The sequence below is a fragment of the Leucopleurus acutus genome (genome assembly GCF_964270905.1).
Source record: "Leucopleurus acutus genome assembly, chromosome: 14".
Taxonomy (NCBI): Eukaryota; Metazoa; Chordata; class Mammalia; order Artiodactyla; family Delphinidae; genus Leucopleurus; species Leucopleurus acutus.
The window spans coordinates 59,137,366-59,153,565 of NC_139156.1; the positions used below are offsets into that span (position 1 = coordinate 59,137,366).

At 40.0% G+C, this 16,200-nt stretch overlaps 1 protein-coding gene across 1 annotated transcript in view; it reads left to right on the forward strand.

The window, feature by feature from the left end:
• The window catches only part of USP54 (ubiquitin specific peptidase 54), a gene marked incomplete at its 3' end in the record, with an annotated part of 72,056 nt that overhangs the window by 34,765 nt on the left and 21,091 nt on the right, over positions 1–16,200 (forward strand). Inside the window, 6 exon segments of the mRNA XM_082855227.1 lie at positions 311–481; positions 2,912–3,043; positions 3,213–3,593; positions 3,849–4,080; positions 5,233–5,366; positions 14,343–14,510. Coding sequence (XP_082711353.1) covers positions 311–481; positions 2,912–3,043; positions 3,213–3,593; positions 3,849–4,080; positions 5,233–5,366; positions 14,343–14,510 — 1,218 coding nt within the window.

Here is a 16,200-nt window from a genome sequence, read left to right on the forward strand (position 1 = left end):
CTAAGTAGATCTTACTTTTCACAACTTTTTCCTTTCTTCTACTTTTCCCCCTGTAGGTTTTCTAAAAGCCCCACAGTTTTTCACAATGGCAGGCAAAGGGAGGGCTTCAGCAAGGGGGCAGGAGTGGGAGGAATTGTGTGTCTGGGTTATCTGAAGTTGGGTGTTGGGAAGAACGGCTCTGGTATATCCTTCTCACCCTTCCATTTAGGAAGTTCTTACCTTGTGAACCTTTGTTGCCATCCAGCTCTTCGCCCCCTCTCTATCACTGTCCTCTCTTTCCTCACCTTTGCATGTCTCCTCCTTCCCTCAGGGAGGGAGCCCTCCATCTCAAGTGATACTCGAACAGATTCCTCAACGGAGAGCTATCCCTACAAACACTCCCACCATGAGTCTGTGGTCAGTCACTTCTCTTCTGATTCTCAGGGAACAGTCATCTATAATGTGGAGAACGATTCCACGTCTCAGAGCAGTCGGGACACAGGTAGGGACTTATACAGTGGACCCTGCTTGCCTGATTCAGTTCTGCATAGAGGGTCTCCCAAGAAAAAGAAACTGGGGCAAGTCAGAAATGTTTGTCATGCACAGGGGGAAATGCACAGAACTTGGGTAATTGAGAAGGATGAAAGAAAGCAACTCACTTCTTAATGAATGATGATGTTCCCCGTCAACAGCAGCCTATCAGTAAGGACAATTGTAATGTGATTATTTATTCTGAAATCTTTTTCTGAAGGCTTTTTTCCTTCTGTGCTCTTAATCCCTGTCATTCTCATAGTGCCCCATTAAACCTTGTGGTCTTGCACCTCATTTACTTCTCATGCCAGGCTTTGTTTCAAAGCCCTGAAGGGTTTTGAGAGAAGGGGCATATTTATGGATGGGGAAACCTGCTCATCACCTTGCTGAGCTTCCTGAAGGACAGAGAAATAAAAGGATGGAAAGCTAGCCTGTTTGTTATTGTGAGTTCCATGCAGAGAACATTCTTGAATTTTTCTGTTAATCTACAGAAGATTGTGCCTGTGTTAGTGGAAGAAATCATTACAGGGCACAAAAGTAAGAACAGTAAGTGACTGACTGCTGAGATGAAAAGTTCATCACCTAAGGCATAGGACAGTGCCCATACTCTTAGAGACTTGGGAATTAGTGATCCCATGGCTTCAGATTGGTGGTTTACATCCTGTGCATGCCCTTTAAAAAAAAAGAGAGAGAATTTCAAACATATTCAAAAGCATACAGAATAGTATACAGCCCCTTCATGTACCCATCACCTAGTTTCAATAATTATAACTCATGGTCAGTCTAGTTTTATCTGTACCTCTGCCCACTTCCCCTACTCATGGATTATTTTGAAGCAAATCCCAGACATTATATCACCTTTTCCATAAATATTTTAGTATATATCTCTAAAAGAATCATTTTTTAAATTAATAACTTCTTAACCAATGAGCACTCAAATATCCTATTAGCTCATAAATGTCATATTTTTTAATGGTTGGTTTGTTTTTGACTCAGAATCCAAATGAGGTCTACACATTGTGATGGGTTAATAAGTCTTTTACATTTCCTTTAATCTGTAGGTTTTGCCTCTGTTTCTTCCTTTCTATTTATTGTTGAAGAACTAGGTAGTTTGTGCTGTAGTTTTCCCACATTTTAAGTTTTGCTGATTGTGTCTGTATGGTAAACTGTAGCGTGTTTCTCTCTCCTCTATATTTTTTATGAATTGGTAGTTGGATCTAGTGGTTTGGTTGGATTCATATTGGATTTCTTTTGATGACTATTGCATAGGTGACTACTGCAAAGTGTGATTTTTTTAGATTGTATTTCTGAAACTGTGAAACAGGGAGAAACCAAGTCACAGGATAAATAAGGAGAGTCAGGTTTATTTTAAGGGTTTGTGAATGGCTGGGGGTGGAGGAGCATGCCCATTGGATTTTACATTAGTGGATTTCGTTGTTCCAACTGATAAGTCTTTCTTATGGGCCCAGAGATAGCAAATGATTAGATAAAAGCAATAAGAGATTGCGTTGGTAATTGAAAATATGTAGCCATATCATTGCATATCATACCTGAATATGTACAAGGATTTTCATAACTAACATATGGAAGCAAATTTCTGTTAGCTCTCAGATGTTTGAGAACCCTAGGGGATTTCCTATAAGCCTATATTCCAATTTAATTCAGTTGCTTAATTCACCTTTGGCTTCTAGCAGCTTAGATGATTATATCCTTTAGAATCTGACCTTTGCTGTTGTCAGATCACACTTATACATTCACATACTGTGGGCGTGAAGTATGGCAAGTTACATAAAAGAGCCCAGATCTGGGTTTCCCAGTGATTAGTATTGAGGAACTATGAAGTGTAATCTCTGGGCGAAGTCAAGTTTGGTAAAGCATGGGTTATGGCTGGGAATGAGAATTATTCAAAGTTCAGATGTCCTTTGGAATGATTCACATTTAAGGAATGTTTAGAACTGGGTCTTAAAGCCATATACGATCAGAGCTCTTGTGGGCAAAGGCTGGGGCACCTAGGATAATACCAGATGTAATAAAAATTAAACTTCACTCGGTATGTGTTGCTACCATGATATTCTTATATAATCTTTAAAACTTTTGCCTTTTAAAAACTACCAAGTAATGTGTCCTTCTGGGTCACTGGGAAGGATTATGAGTGGGATCGAGATTGGTAATTGCTCAGGAGACATTGTAAATTTGGAAGTTCCCACTAAATACTTGAGCTTTTCTGCCTTTATCTATTGAGAGATTCCTGCTACACTTAAATCACATAGTCTTGGCCTCTACAGCTTCTGATCCACTAAGTTTGTGGTACTGCCATGAATCCCAAAGGGAGAGTAGGTTCTCTAAAGGATGGAGGTCAGTCTCAGATACCAGCTTACCCCCATTTCCTTGTTTTTTTCAGGACACCTGACTGATAGTGAATGTAATCAGAAACTCCCATCCAAGAAAGGGTCACTGATAGAGCGCAAGAGGAGCTCTGGCCGGGTCAGAAGGAAAGGCGATGAGCTTCAGGCCTCAGGGTACCACAGTGAAGGCAAGCCCCCCTGCATAGTTTCTCTTTCTTTACTCACTCTGTCACACTCACACTCCAACTGTGGCTTCTCCTGTCTGCTCAAAGGCCTTTCATTCTTTTTTGACTCTGGGGTCTGGGTGCCTGTGATGACTTTAAACATTTACAGTTGTTTCATCCTTTGTGTTTTTAGGAGAAACACTGAAAGAGAAGCAGGCTCCTAGGAATGCCTCCAAATCATCCAGCAGCACCAACAGGCTAAGGGATTTTAAAGAGACAGTCAGCAATATTATCCATAACAGACCATCCCTGGTTTCTCAGACCAACCTAGGATCTCCCTGTGGGGGGAGGGGAGGAGACCAGACTGACAAAAAACCTCCTCGGAACCTGCCTTTACACTCTCGTGACTGGGAAGTAGAGAGTACCAGCAGTGAGTCAAAATCCAGTTCTTCTAGCAAGTATCGTCCAACATGGAGACCCAAACGGGAGTCTCTCAATATTGACAGTATCTTTAGTAAGGAAAAAAGGAAGCACGCTGGCTATACGCAGCTTAGCCCCTTTTCTGAGGATTCAGGTAAGGAGATAATTAGGGAAGAATTGAGCTTTTGAATAAAGTTGATTTTTGTATTTTTAAAAAAACCTGGGTTTTCTGGTAGACTTGGCAAGGTGCATTTTTACCTTGAAGGGTAAAAATTTTACCCTCATGGGTCGCCTTTTGGGGATATGAGTTCAGTGAATGAGTAGCTAGAGGGAAGGGTTAGTTATATCTTGATTTGAGGCAGATGCTAAATCTACCTCCTTTTCCATACTTGTTCTTTCATTGAGATAGCTAAAGAATTTACACCAGACGAATTAAGCAAGCCACCTGCTTACGACATTAAGACTGGCGGACCAAGACCCCAGTACAAGATCTGGGGCCCATTACGGCCAGGCTGTCACCTTTTAGAGCAGCACCCTCGCCTAATCCAGCGAATGGAATCTGGCTATGAGAGCAGTGAGAGGAACAGCAGCAGCCCTGTCAGCCTGGATGCAGCCCTGCCTGAGAGCTCGAATGTCTGCAGGTATTGTTTGGCCTTTGAATAGCTACACTGTCCCTTGCAGAAATGTGAGCCACCAAGAGGCTTTTAAACTCAGACAAGTGAAGAGATGGACTTTATTACCATCTTGTGGGCAAGCAAAATGTGCTCGATCAACTTTCTATGGCAACAGTACCCTCTGCTGGGAGAAGCAGCAAAGACATTTGAGAAAGGAGAGGCAACTTTTAAAGTATTATATATAAAATAATTGTTTAGTAAATAACTTTTTTTTTTTTTTTTTTTTTTGCGGTACGTGGGCCTGTCACTGTTGTGGCCTCTCCCGTTGTGGAGCACAGGCTCCGGACGCGCAGGCTCAGCGGCCATGGCTCACGGGCCCAGCCACTCCGCGGCATGTGGGATCTTCCTGGACCGGGGCACGAACCCGTATCCCCTGCATTGGCAGGCGGACTCCCAACCACTGCGCCACCAGGGAAGCCCAGTAAATAACTTTTATTGAAAGAATGAGTTAATGAACCAAAACTTACATAGTTATACAATCAGAGAGAAAACCCAATTTTTATTTATTCTTGCCTTTTATATTAGGCTTTTTTATTTAAGATCACTGGGGATTCTGTGTCTTACGAAGCCAGTGATATTCATAATTCCATAAGATAATGATGACAGTTTAATAGTGGTCATTGCACCCTGTCCATAGGGCCCATTTGCTTTATAACTTTCAGATCTCCATATATTGTTTTTACTGAGTTGCCTCAGAGACAAGTTTCCTAACAGTATATAGCTTTGAAAGGAGTGATATCTTCTGTAAGAGTGATAACTGTATCCTCATACTTTCCCACTGCTCTTCCCTGACATCAGACCCTGTTTAGTTTTACACATGAGAAGATGCTACAAAAGTATAAGAAAGAGGAAGCCAATCCATATGAGAGCATTTGTTTATTAATTCATTAAATAAGTTTTGTGCCAGACACTGCTAGATGTACAAAATGTGAATGAGGTGAGATAAGATGGGGGAACGAGTCGGTATTTCAATTTTCAGAAGTAGTTTTGCAGGTATTTTAATTATATTAGTTCGATGTTTGGGGGTTTTGTTGTAGTTTTTGGAGGGAATTTAGTCCTAGGAATGTTGCTAGTTATCTGCCTTCTGATGCTTTCACTAGACTGGTTTCTGTTTTGAAGGGATACAAGTGCTAAGAGATCAGCTGGGTTGGCCCCTTCCTGGCGTCACATCCCAAAGTCTCACAGTAGTAGCATCCTGGAGGCAGACTCCACAGTATCCAGGAGTGGCTGGACAAAGAATCAGCCCCTCTCAGGTAAGCGCAAGGACGTTGGATTTGGAGAACTGGATTTTACTGCCAGTTCTATTTGGGAAACAGCCTAACCTGAGCACATTTGAAATTAGAGGACAATTGTACTTTGTTCCATCAGAATGTAAATGTGAAGACGTTTGATCTGCTCCATCTCTGGATTTATCTTTTTTGTTGTTGTTGTTCTCTATCATGGCTTGCCTGCTTGCTCCTTTCCACCTTGGAGAGAGCCCTGGAGGGAGCAAGAAGGAACAGAAATATGGTGAACAGTATCAGTAGCACCTGCTTTCTTCAGAAGAATAACTCCTAGGGCTTTCCTTGGTATAGAGGCATTCTTGTGGGAACGGATTTTTTATTGTTTAGTATTATGAATTGAGATAACAAAGGGGACATGTAGGCTATGGGCAAAACTGGGAAATAAGCAGGTCAGAACTCCCCTTGCCCCTGCCTCTATATCCTGTCTAGTATCCCTGCTTTGTTTTTCCTTCTTGAATGTGCCTGTCCCTCCTTCTCAAAACAAGCTTTAAAGGAATGATCTAACTCTTTTACACTAGATGTATGTGACTGAGAATAGTTTAAAGTATGCTTTCTCTAAGAGAAACTAGCATTTTAACAAGTCAAAGCCTGAAGATAAAGGGATATTGGAATTTCAGGTATGAGACACCAAGCATAGACATTTGAGGTAGTCATAGGTTTTATATCCTTTTTACATTCTTCTCACAGCACACATATATACTTACAGTGCGTATTCAAATAAGTAAAATAAATCCTTTACTTACTCACAGCTGAAAATTGAGGTGGTAACTATGTAGTCTCCCGAACATGGAGACTTTTTGTGATGCTTGAAGGAAGGTGGTGAGTATTCAGTATTGTTTAGTTGGCTGAGGAGTTCTGGGGTCCATTCATCTAACTTAGAAATCAACCTTCTCTGAAAGATGTGTTTCATCCCTTTTTTTTCTGGTATGTTAGATCAGTTGGGAGTAGGGTGTGTGGGCAGAAACCTAACTATGGTCTGGTTTAATGAGCTTCTGAATATAGATATGTGGCCAGCTCACTAGGGAGACGAGGACAGAATATTATGTGCCAACCTGTAGAGATGACACCAGGAACATTACTAGTCTGACCACCAGTTCTCTTAATGGCCACTGAAAGTTCTTAAAGGTGGCTGGAAGGGTGATATGCAGCAGAAATAAAAAGGCATGAACACTTTTAGGTGTGAGTGCCATAGGTTGCTAACATCTGGCAGAGCAGAACAATGCCTGTAGAAGCAGATATCTCTGAAATCCTGGGCTAGAGTAGGTTATAGTGAGAAATCCATGGAAGAGATTCATTCTTCCTAATGAAATTATAGGTTTGGTTTATTTCCCACATTTTAATTTATCTCATATTGACTAACATTGCTTTGAGAAACTTGTGCTCTTCCATGAGCCTGTTCCCCCTTCTCTTTCCTTCGACAGCCAATAGTTTTTTAGCACACTAAAGACTGAGTCTCATGATTTCACTGATAGCCCTAATTCTAGATTAGCTGGATAGAATTCACCAACTGGATTCCTCAACTGGTAAAAGATATTTGGCAAGGAGTTAGAATAAATTCCTCACACACCAAACACCCCACCATCCTCTTTGTATAGTAAACCCTATTTTTTTTATCTGGTGACACTGACCACCCTTTTAAAACATTACAGAAGTAAATGTTAGCCCAACAATTCAGTAACTTGCCCATTGCCTCTTCAAACTGAAGGAACCACTGTTATCATTATGGCATGTATCTTCCTACCTCTCTTTCTGTGCTTTCTATTCTATGTACAAGTACATAGATAAGTTTTTTTATTTATACATCTTTATTGGGGTATAATTGCTTCACAATGCTGTGTTAGTTTCTGTTGTACAACAAAGTGAATCAGCCATAGGCATACATATATCCCCATATCCCCTCCCTTTTGAGCCTCCCTCTCACCCTCCCTATCCTACCTCTCTAGGTCATCGCAAATCACTGAGCTGATTTCCCTGTGCTATGCTGCTGCTTCCCACTAGCTATCTATTTTACATTTGGTAGTGTATATATGTCCATGCCACTCTCTCACTTCGTCCCAGCTTACCCTTCCCCCTCCCTATATCCTCAAGTCCATTCTGTAGTAGGTCTGCGTCTTTATTCCTGTCCTGCTACTAGGTTCATCAGTACCATTTTTTTAGATTCCATATACATGCGTTCGCATATGGTATTTGTTTTTCTCTTTCTGACTTACTTCACTCTGTATGACAAACTCTAGGTCCATCCACCTCGCTACAAATAATTCAATTTCGTTTCTTTCTATGGCAGCGTAATATTCCATTGTATATATGTGTCACATCTTCTTTATCCATTCATCTGTCAATGGACATTTAGGTTGCTTCCATATCCTGACTGTAGTAAATAGTGCTGCAGTGAACTTTGTGGTACATGTCTCTTTTTGAATTATGGTTTTCTCAGGGTATATGCCCAGTAGTGGGATTGCTGGGTCATATGATAGTTCTATTTTTAGTTTTTTTAAGGAACCTCCATACTGTTCTCCATAGTGGCTGTATCAATTTGCATTTCTACCAACAGTGCAGGAGGGTTCCCTTTTCACCACACCCTCCTCTCCAGCTTTATTGTTTCTCTCTCTCTCTCTCTCTCTCTCTCTCTCTCTCTCTATATATATATATATATATATATTTTTTTTTTTTTTTACGGTATGCAGGCCTCTCACTGTTGTGGCCTCTCCCGTTGCGGAGCACAGACCCCGGACGCGCAGGCTCAGCGGCCATGGCTCACGGGCCCAGCCGCTCTGCGGCATGTGGGATCTTCCCAGACAGGGGCATGAACCCGTGTCCCCTGCTTCGGCAGGCGGACTCTCAACCACTGCGCCACCAGGGAAGCCGTCTATATTTTTTGATAATGGCCATTCTGACTGGTATGAGGTGATATCTCATTGTAGTTTTGATTTGCATTTCTCTAATAATTAGTGATGTTGAGCATCTTTTCATGTGCCTCTCAGCCATCTGTATGTCTCCTTTGGTGAAATGTCTGTTTAGGTCTTCTGCGCATTTTTAATTAGGTTGTTTTTTTTTTTTTGATATTGAGCTCCATGAGCTGTTTGTATATTTTGGAGATTAATCCTTTGTCAGTTGCTTTGTTTGCAAATATTTTCTCCCATTCTGAGGGTTGACTTAATCTTGTTTATGGTTTCCTTTGCTGTGCAAAAGCTTTTAAGTTTCATTAGGTCCCATTTGTTTATTTTTGTTTCTAGTTTCATTACTCTAGGAGGTCGGTCAAAAAAGATCTTGCTGTGGTTCATGTCAAAGAGTGTTTTTCCTGTGTTTTCCTGTAAGAGTTTTATAGTGTCTGGTCTTACATTTAGGTCTTTAATCCATTTGGAGTTTATTTTTGTGTATGGTGTTAGGTAGTGTTCTAATTCCATTCGTTTACATGTAGCTGTCCAGTTTTCCCAGCACCACTTATTGAAGAGGCTGTCTTTTCTTCATTGTATTTTCTTGCCTCCTTTGTCATAAATTAGGTGACCACATGTGCGTGGGTTTATCTCTGGGCTTTGTATCCTGTTCCATTGATCTGTATTTCTGTTTTTGTGCCAGTACCATACCATCTTGATTACTGTAGCTTTGTAGAATAGTTTGAAGTCAAGGAGCCTGATTCCTCCAGCTCCATTTTTCTTTCTCAAGATTGCTTTATCTATTCAGGGTCTTTTGTGCTTCCATACAAATTGTGCAATTTTTTGTTCTAGTTCTGTGAAAAATGCCATTGTAGTTTGATAGAGATTGCATTGAATCTGTAGATTGCTTTGGGTAGTATAGTCATTTTCACTATGTTGATTCTTCCAATCCAAGAACATGGTGTATTTCTCCATCGGTTTATGTCATCTTTGATTTCTTTCATCAGTGTTTTATAGTTTTCTGCATACAGGTCTTTTGCCTCCGTAGGTAGGTTTATACCTAGTTATTTTATTGTTTTTGTTGCAATGGTAAATGGGATTGTTTCCTTAATTTCTCTTTCTGATTTTTCGTTGTTAGTGTATAGGAATGCCAGAGATTTCTGTGCATTAATTTTGTATCCTGCAACCTTACCAAATTCATTGATTAGTTCTAGTAGTTTTCTGGTGGCATCTTTAGGGTTTTCTATGTATAGTATCATGTCATCTGCAAACAGTGACAGTTTTACTTCTTCTTTTCCAATTTGTATTCCTTTTATTTCTTTTTCTTCTCTGATTGCTGTGGCTAGGACTTCCAAAACTATGTTGAATAAGAGTGGCAAGAGTGGACATCCTTGTCTTGTTTCTGATCTTAGTGGAAATGAGTATGATGTTTGCTGTGGGTTTGTCATATATGGCCTTTATTATGTTGAGGTAGTTTCCCTCTATGCCCATTTTCTGGGGAGTTTTTATCATAAATGGGTGTTGAATTTTGTAAAAAGCTTTTTCTGCATCTATTGAGATGATCATATGGTTTTTATTCCTTAATTTGTTAATATGGTGTATCACATTGAATGATTTGCGTATATTGAAGAATCCTTGCATTCCTGGGATAAATTCCACTTGATCATGGTTGATGATCATTTTAATATGTTGTTGGATTCTGTTTGCTAGTATTTTGTTCAGTATTTTTGCATCTATGTTCATCAGTGATATTGGTCTATAATTTTCTTTTATTGTGATATCTTTTTCTGGTTTTGGTATCAGGGTGATGGTGGCTTTGTAGAACGAATTTGAGAGTGTTCCTCCCTCTGCAGTTGTTTGGAAGAGTTTGAGAAGGATGGGTATTAGCTCTTCTCTAAATGTTTGATAGAATTCACCTGTGAAGACATCTGGTCCTGGACTTTTGTTTGTTGGAAGATTTTTAATTACAGTTTCAATTTCATTACTTGTGATAGGTCTGTTTATATTTTCTAATTCTTCTTGGTTCAGTCTGGAAAATTGTACCTTTCCAAGAATTTGTCCATTTCTTCATGGTTGTCCATTTTATTGGCATATAGTTGTTTGTAGTAGTCTCTTATAATCCTTAGTATTTCTGTGGTGTCAAGTTGTGATTTCTCCTTTTTCATTTCTAATTTTATTGATCTGCATCCTCTCCCTTTTTTCTTGATGAGTCTGGCTAATGGTTTATCAATTTTATCTTCTCAAAGAACCAACTTTTAGTTTTATTGATCTTTGCTATTGTTTTCTTCATCTCTATTTCATTTATTTCTTCTCTGATCTTTATGATTTCCTTCCTTCTACTGACTTTGGGTTTTCTTTGTTCTTCTTTCTCTAGTTGCTTTAGGTGTAGGGTTAGATTGTTTATTTGAGATTTTTCTTGTTTCGTGAGGTGAGATTGAATTGCTGTAAACTTCCCTCTTAGAACTGCTTTTACTGTATCCCATAGGTTTTGGGTTATTGTGTTTTCATTGTCATTTGTTTCTATGTATTTTTAATTTCTTCTTTGATTCTTCAGTGATCTCTTGGTTATTTAGTAGCACATTGTTTAGCCTCCATGTATTTGTGTTTTTTACAGTTTTTTTCTGTAATTGATTTCCAATCTCATAGCATTGTGGTCAAAAAAGATGCTTGGTACGATTTCAGTTTTCTTAAATTTTCCGAGGCTTGATTTGTGACCCAAGATGTGACCTATCCTGGAGAATGTTCAGTGTGCACTTGAGAAGAAAGTGTATTCTTCCACTTTCAGGTGGAATCTTCTATAAATATCAATTAAATCTATCTGGTCTATTGTGTCATTTAAAGCTTGTGTTTCCTTATTTATTTTCTGTTTGGATGATCTGTCCATTGGTGTAAGTGGGGTGTTAAAGTCCCCTACTATTATTGTGTTACTGTCGATTTCCCCATTCATGGTTGTTAGCATTTGCCTTTTGTATTGAGGTGCTCCTATGTTGGGTGCATAAACATTTATAATTGTTATATCTTCTTCTTGGATTGATCATTATGTAGTGTCCTTCCTTATCTCTTGTAACAGTCTTTCTTTTAAAGTCTATTTTATCTGATACAAGTATTGCTACTCTAGCTTTCTTTTGATTTCCATTTGCATGGAATATCTTTTTCCATCCCTTCACTTTTAGTCTGTATGTGTCCCTGAGTCTGAAGTGGGTCTCTTGTAGACAGCTCATAATGGGTCTTGTTTTTGTATCCATTCATCCAGTCTGTGTCTTTTGGTGGGGGCATTTAATCCATTTACATTGAAGGTTATTATCGATATGTATGTTCCTATTACCATTTTCTTAATTGTTTTGAGTTTGTTTTATGGGTCTTTTTCTTCTCTTGTGTTTCCTGCCTAGAGAAGTTTCCTTTAGCATTTGTTGTAAAGCTGGTTTGGTGGTGCTGAATTCTCTTGGCTTTTGGTTGTCTGAAAAGCTTTTGATTTCTCCCTTGAATCTGAATGAGATCCTTGCTGGGTAATCTTGGTTGTAGGTTATTCTCTTTTATCACTTTAAGTATATCCTGCCACTCCCTTCTGGCCTGCAGAGTTTCTGCTGAAAAATCAGCTGAAAAATCCCTTATGGGGATTCCTTTGTATGTTATTTTTTGCTTTTCCCTTTCTGTTTTTAATATTTTTTCTTTGCATTTAGTTTTTGTTAGTTTGATTAATATGTGTCTTGGTGTGGTTCTCCTAGGGTTTATCTTGTATGTGACTCTCTGCAGTTCCTGGACTTCAGTGACTATTTCCTTTCCCATGTTAGGGAAGTTTTCCACTATAATCTCTTCAAAAATATTTTCTCAGACCCTTCTTTTTCTCTTTTTCTTCTGGGACCCCTACAATTTGAATGTTGGTACATTAAGTGTTGCGCCAGATGTCTCTGAGATTGTCTTCAATTCTTTTCATTCTTTTTCCTTTATTCCGCTCCTCAGCAGTTATTTCCACCATTCTGTCTTCCAGCTCACTTACTCGTTCTTCTGCCTCAGTTATTCTGTTATTGATTCCTTCTAGTGTATTTTTCATTTCACTTATTGTGTTGTTCACCTCTGTTTGTTTGTTCTTTAGTTCTTCTAGGTCTTTGTTAAATATTTCTTGTATTTTCTCAATCTGTACCTCCATTCTATTTCTGAGATTCTGGATCACTTTACTATCATTACTCTGAATTTTTTTTCAGATAGATTGCCTATTTCCTCTTCATTTATTTGGTCTTGTAGGTTTTTACCTTGCTCCTTCATCTATGACATATTTTTTTGCTGGCTAATTTTTTTTTTTTATGAGTGGGATTGTGTTTCTGTCTTACTGGTTTTTTGGCCTGAGGCTTCCAGCACTGAAGTTTGTGGGCTCTTGGGTAGATCTGGGTCTTGGTGCTGAGTTGAGGACCTCTGGGAGACCTCACTCCGATGAATATTCCCTGGGGTCTGAGGTTCTCTGTTAGTCCAGTGGTTCGGATTTGGAGTTTCCACCACAGGAGCTTGGGCCCAGCCCCCGGTTTGTGAACCATGATGCCGCAAGCCGTGTGGGGTGGCAAAAAATAAAACAGAACAATAACAAAGAGTAAAAATAAAATTAGACTAGGAAACTAACAGATATGTTAGAAATAAAATGAAAATAAAAATATAGATGAAACAACAACCAGAAGGTAAAACAGAACCACAATAGTAAAAAAAGAGAAGGGGAAAAAAGAAAAAAAAAGGCAGAAAAGGCCTTGGCTGTGGGGGCAGGGCTTAGGCACGGGTGAGGTTTAGGTGGTGGGCGGGGCCTGTGCTTAGGACGCACAGGGCTGGAAAAGCCCATGGGGGGGTGGGGCTTAGGCTCAACATAACAGTAGGGGTCCAGGCATGCCTCTGGTTTTGGGGGGTGGGGGACCCAGCCTGGGAGCCAGCAGGCTTCCCAGCCCAAGTGGGCAGGGCACACTCCCTCTGTGACTCTCCTGTTCCTCCGTCCTGGAGGGCCCCTCCATCCCGCCTGCCTCTTCTGTTCTCCTCCAGCCTCCCTCATATGCCCCCAGAACCAGTGTAGTAGAAGGGGCCTTTTGAGGGTGTAGGACCGGGCCTGAGAGCTGGGCAAGTTTCCCGGGCCAATTGCGCAGGGGAAACACCAGGCATGCTCCCCCTGATCTGAGCCCCCGAGGCTCCCTCCAGACATGGGAACCCCTCCCTGCTCCCAGCTACCCCTTGGGGGCGCAGGTCCTTTCCTGCCTCCACTTCTCCTCCCCCACTTAGTCCCCCAATGTCCTACCGGGTCGCTTGGGGGTTCCTCCTGTCTCCTTGGGCATCGAGGTCCCCCACCAGCATCTGGCAGCTGCCCTAGTTGTCCATAGGTAAGTTTATTACTAGCATTTAAAAATAAATAAAAGGGAGTCATACTATAGATGTTATTCTGTCACTTGATTTTTCACTTAATATATCACGGACATCCTTTTAGATCTGTTTGGTTCCATCTGTGAACACTGAAAAAATTAAATTTTTACTACTATCAATATTTTCCAAACTCATTAAAAAGGTGGTAGAAATTAAGAGGGAGAAATTGACTTGTTTGAAGCTTCCTGGTGAGTCACTGGTAGCACATGGTAGAGAATGCTCTCTAGTAGTTCAAAGCACAGATTATGAATTTAACCTATTTGACTTTAATTCAGCTTTACCGTTTGCCATTTTTGTTACCTTGGGTAAGTTATTTATCATCTTTGTGACTCAGTTTCTTCATTCTTAAAATGTGGGCAATAATAGTATCTACCTCACATATTATTGTGAGAATTAAATAACATATGTAAAAGTGCTTACAGCTATGCCTGTCACGTAGTAAATACTCAACAAATGTTAGTTGTCATGTTGTTATTGTTGTTATAATGCACCCAATAAATATTATTATTATTCATGGCCTAGGTATCATCCTGAATCTGAAATGGAAAGCACTATGCAGATATGAACTCCAGACTGAAGCCAAGAGTTCCAAAGGAAAAGCAGTGCTGTGGCCATAAATACAGCAAGTGCTTAGTCTTGGTTATGGAAATGTGGCGACTTCTCTTCTCCCTTGCTTTTATTCCAGGTGGGGAGATATCTTCCAAAACTGAACTGGATGAATTGCAGGAAGAGGTGGCCAGAAGGGCCCAGGAACAGGAACTTCAAAGGAAACGAGAGAAGGAATTAGAGGCAGCTAAAGGGTTTAACCCTCATCCCAGCCGCTTCATGGACTTAGATGAACTGCAGAATCAGGGTAATTGTTGTGAGCATTAGGTTGTGGGTGATGGGGACAGAGAAAGCTGGGAGGAAAAAAGTATTCAAGCTCATAAATTCTGTCTTCTCTTTAGCCAAGTTATATTTTATCTTAATTCAGCCATTTCAGTGAGAGCTAGTTAAAGTAGGAGGTGACAGGCCTATTGGTTAGAGACAGGCACTGATTTGGGGCCCATTTATTAAAAGCTTGTAGATTGGAGATAGTATATTGTTCATGAAAAATATTTCTGATGAACAGCTATATAAGATGTAAATTAAACTACTCACAATTCAGAAACAGCAGAAAAAGGCAGTGAGTGAGCCACACTGACAGTGAGGGGAATTCTTCTCGCTCAGCAGAAATATGCCCTTGAGATTTCCTACCTGGAGCTTCAGGGAAGTGGATCTACCAAACAGGTTCTAAGAACACAGAGCCTGATTTCCTTTTGATCCTCTGATGATTCATATCCCAATCTCACACGATTTTCATGGACTTTATTTCAGCTTCTCCAGCTGCCCCACATTAGTTACTTTTTCTCCCTTCAATTGCTTTAGGACATCACTTTGTACCAGCAGAGACTAGCCTTCAAAATAAGAGTTCAAAAAGGCTGAGGTATCTATTTTAAATAGGCCCTGAAACCTATATCTGTGTTTTTCTATGAAATGAGTTTATTATTCAGAACCTCCAGATGCAACAAATTGTGCTAAAGTAGTGTAAAGAATAGGAGCCGATGCTGTTTTGGGTGGCTGCTTTCTTTTGATCACTTCTTTCTTCTTATCAACTCTTAGGAAAACTTCCTGGGCTTACTTGGGGACTACTTTTCTCTTCTAATCCTACTGTCTTTTGATTCAAGGCAGTTGTTGCTTTATACTTTCCAAGGCATTGTTTTTTGTCTCCAAATTAGTTTACCATTCCTAATTTCTTAGATGTCCCTATGTTTCAATAGTTTTTTCTTCCTTTTTGTCCTTAAGCTATATCACATTGGTGTCTCAGGTTCATATTGCTTCTGAAAGAGGGGTCTTGTCATCTTCCTCCCTTGCCTTTCTCCCCGCTCTGTCAGTTGGGTAGTACCTTAGAGTTGAGAGTGGATCCCTCTGGCTGTATTTCATTGTCAGTTCTCCATACACTTTGGTTTAGAGCAAGGAATGGAGTGCTAAGATTCTAGAGGATAAGAATTAAAATTTAGTACAATCATTGACCAACTATATAGTTTGCCTATATCTCTGTAGAGAACTTTTTTTGTTTTAATAGCTCTAGCCACCACCTCTGATTATAAAGGTTGTATAGATTCAATTGATTTCAGATATAGTGAGAAAACTTCAGGCCTGAGTACCCCCTACCCCAGGGACCATACCTCTAGCAGTGGAGTAGAACCCAAATGTCAAGATCTTCAGAACCAACTTGTTACTTCTACTTCCTTCTCATTGTTCTCCGAAGCTATTGGTGAATTAGGGAGTGAATGTTAGGGGTATGGAAGAGCTTTTCTTACCATGTCCAGCTGGAGGGTAATGGAGGATAGGTGCATTATGGGAGAAATGATTTTTTTTTTTCCTGTGAGCTTGTGAAAACTCACCATTAATCCCATTGTAGGTGAACTTGGGTTACAGGTTACTACTAATTTATGGTTATGAGTGAGTAAAAGGCAAGGGGATATATAAACTTGAGAATTCTTTTACAAAAGTTGCCCTTA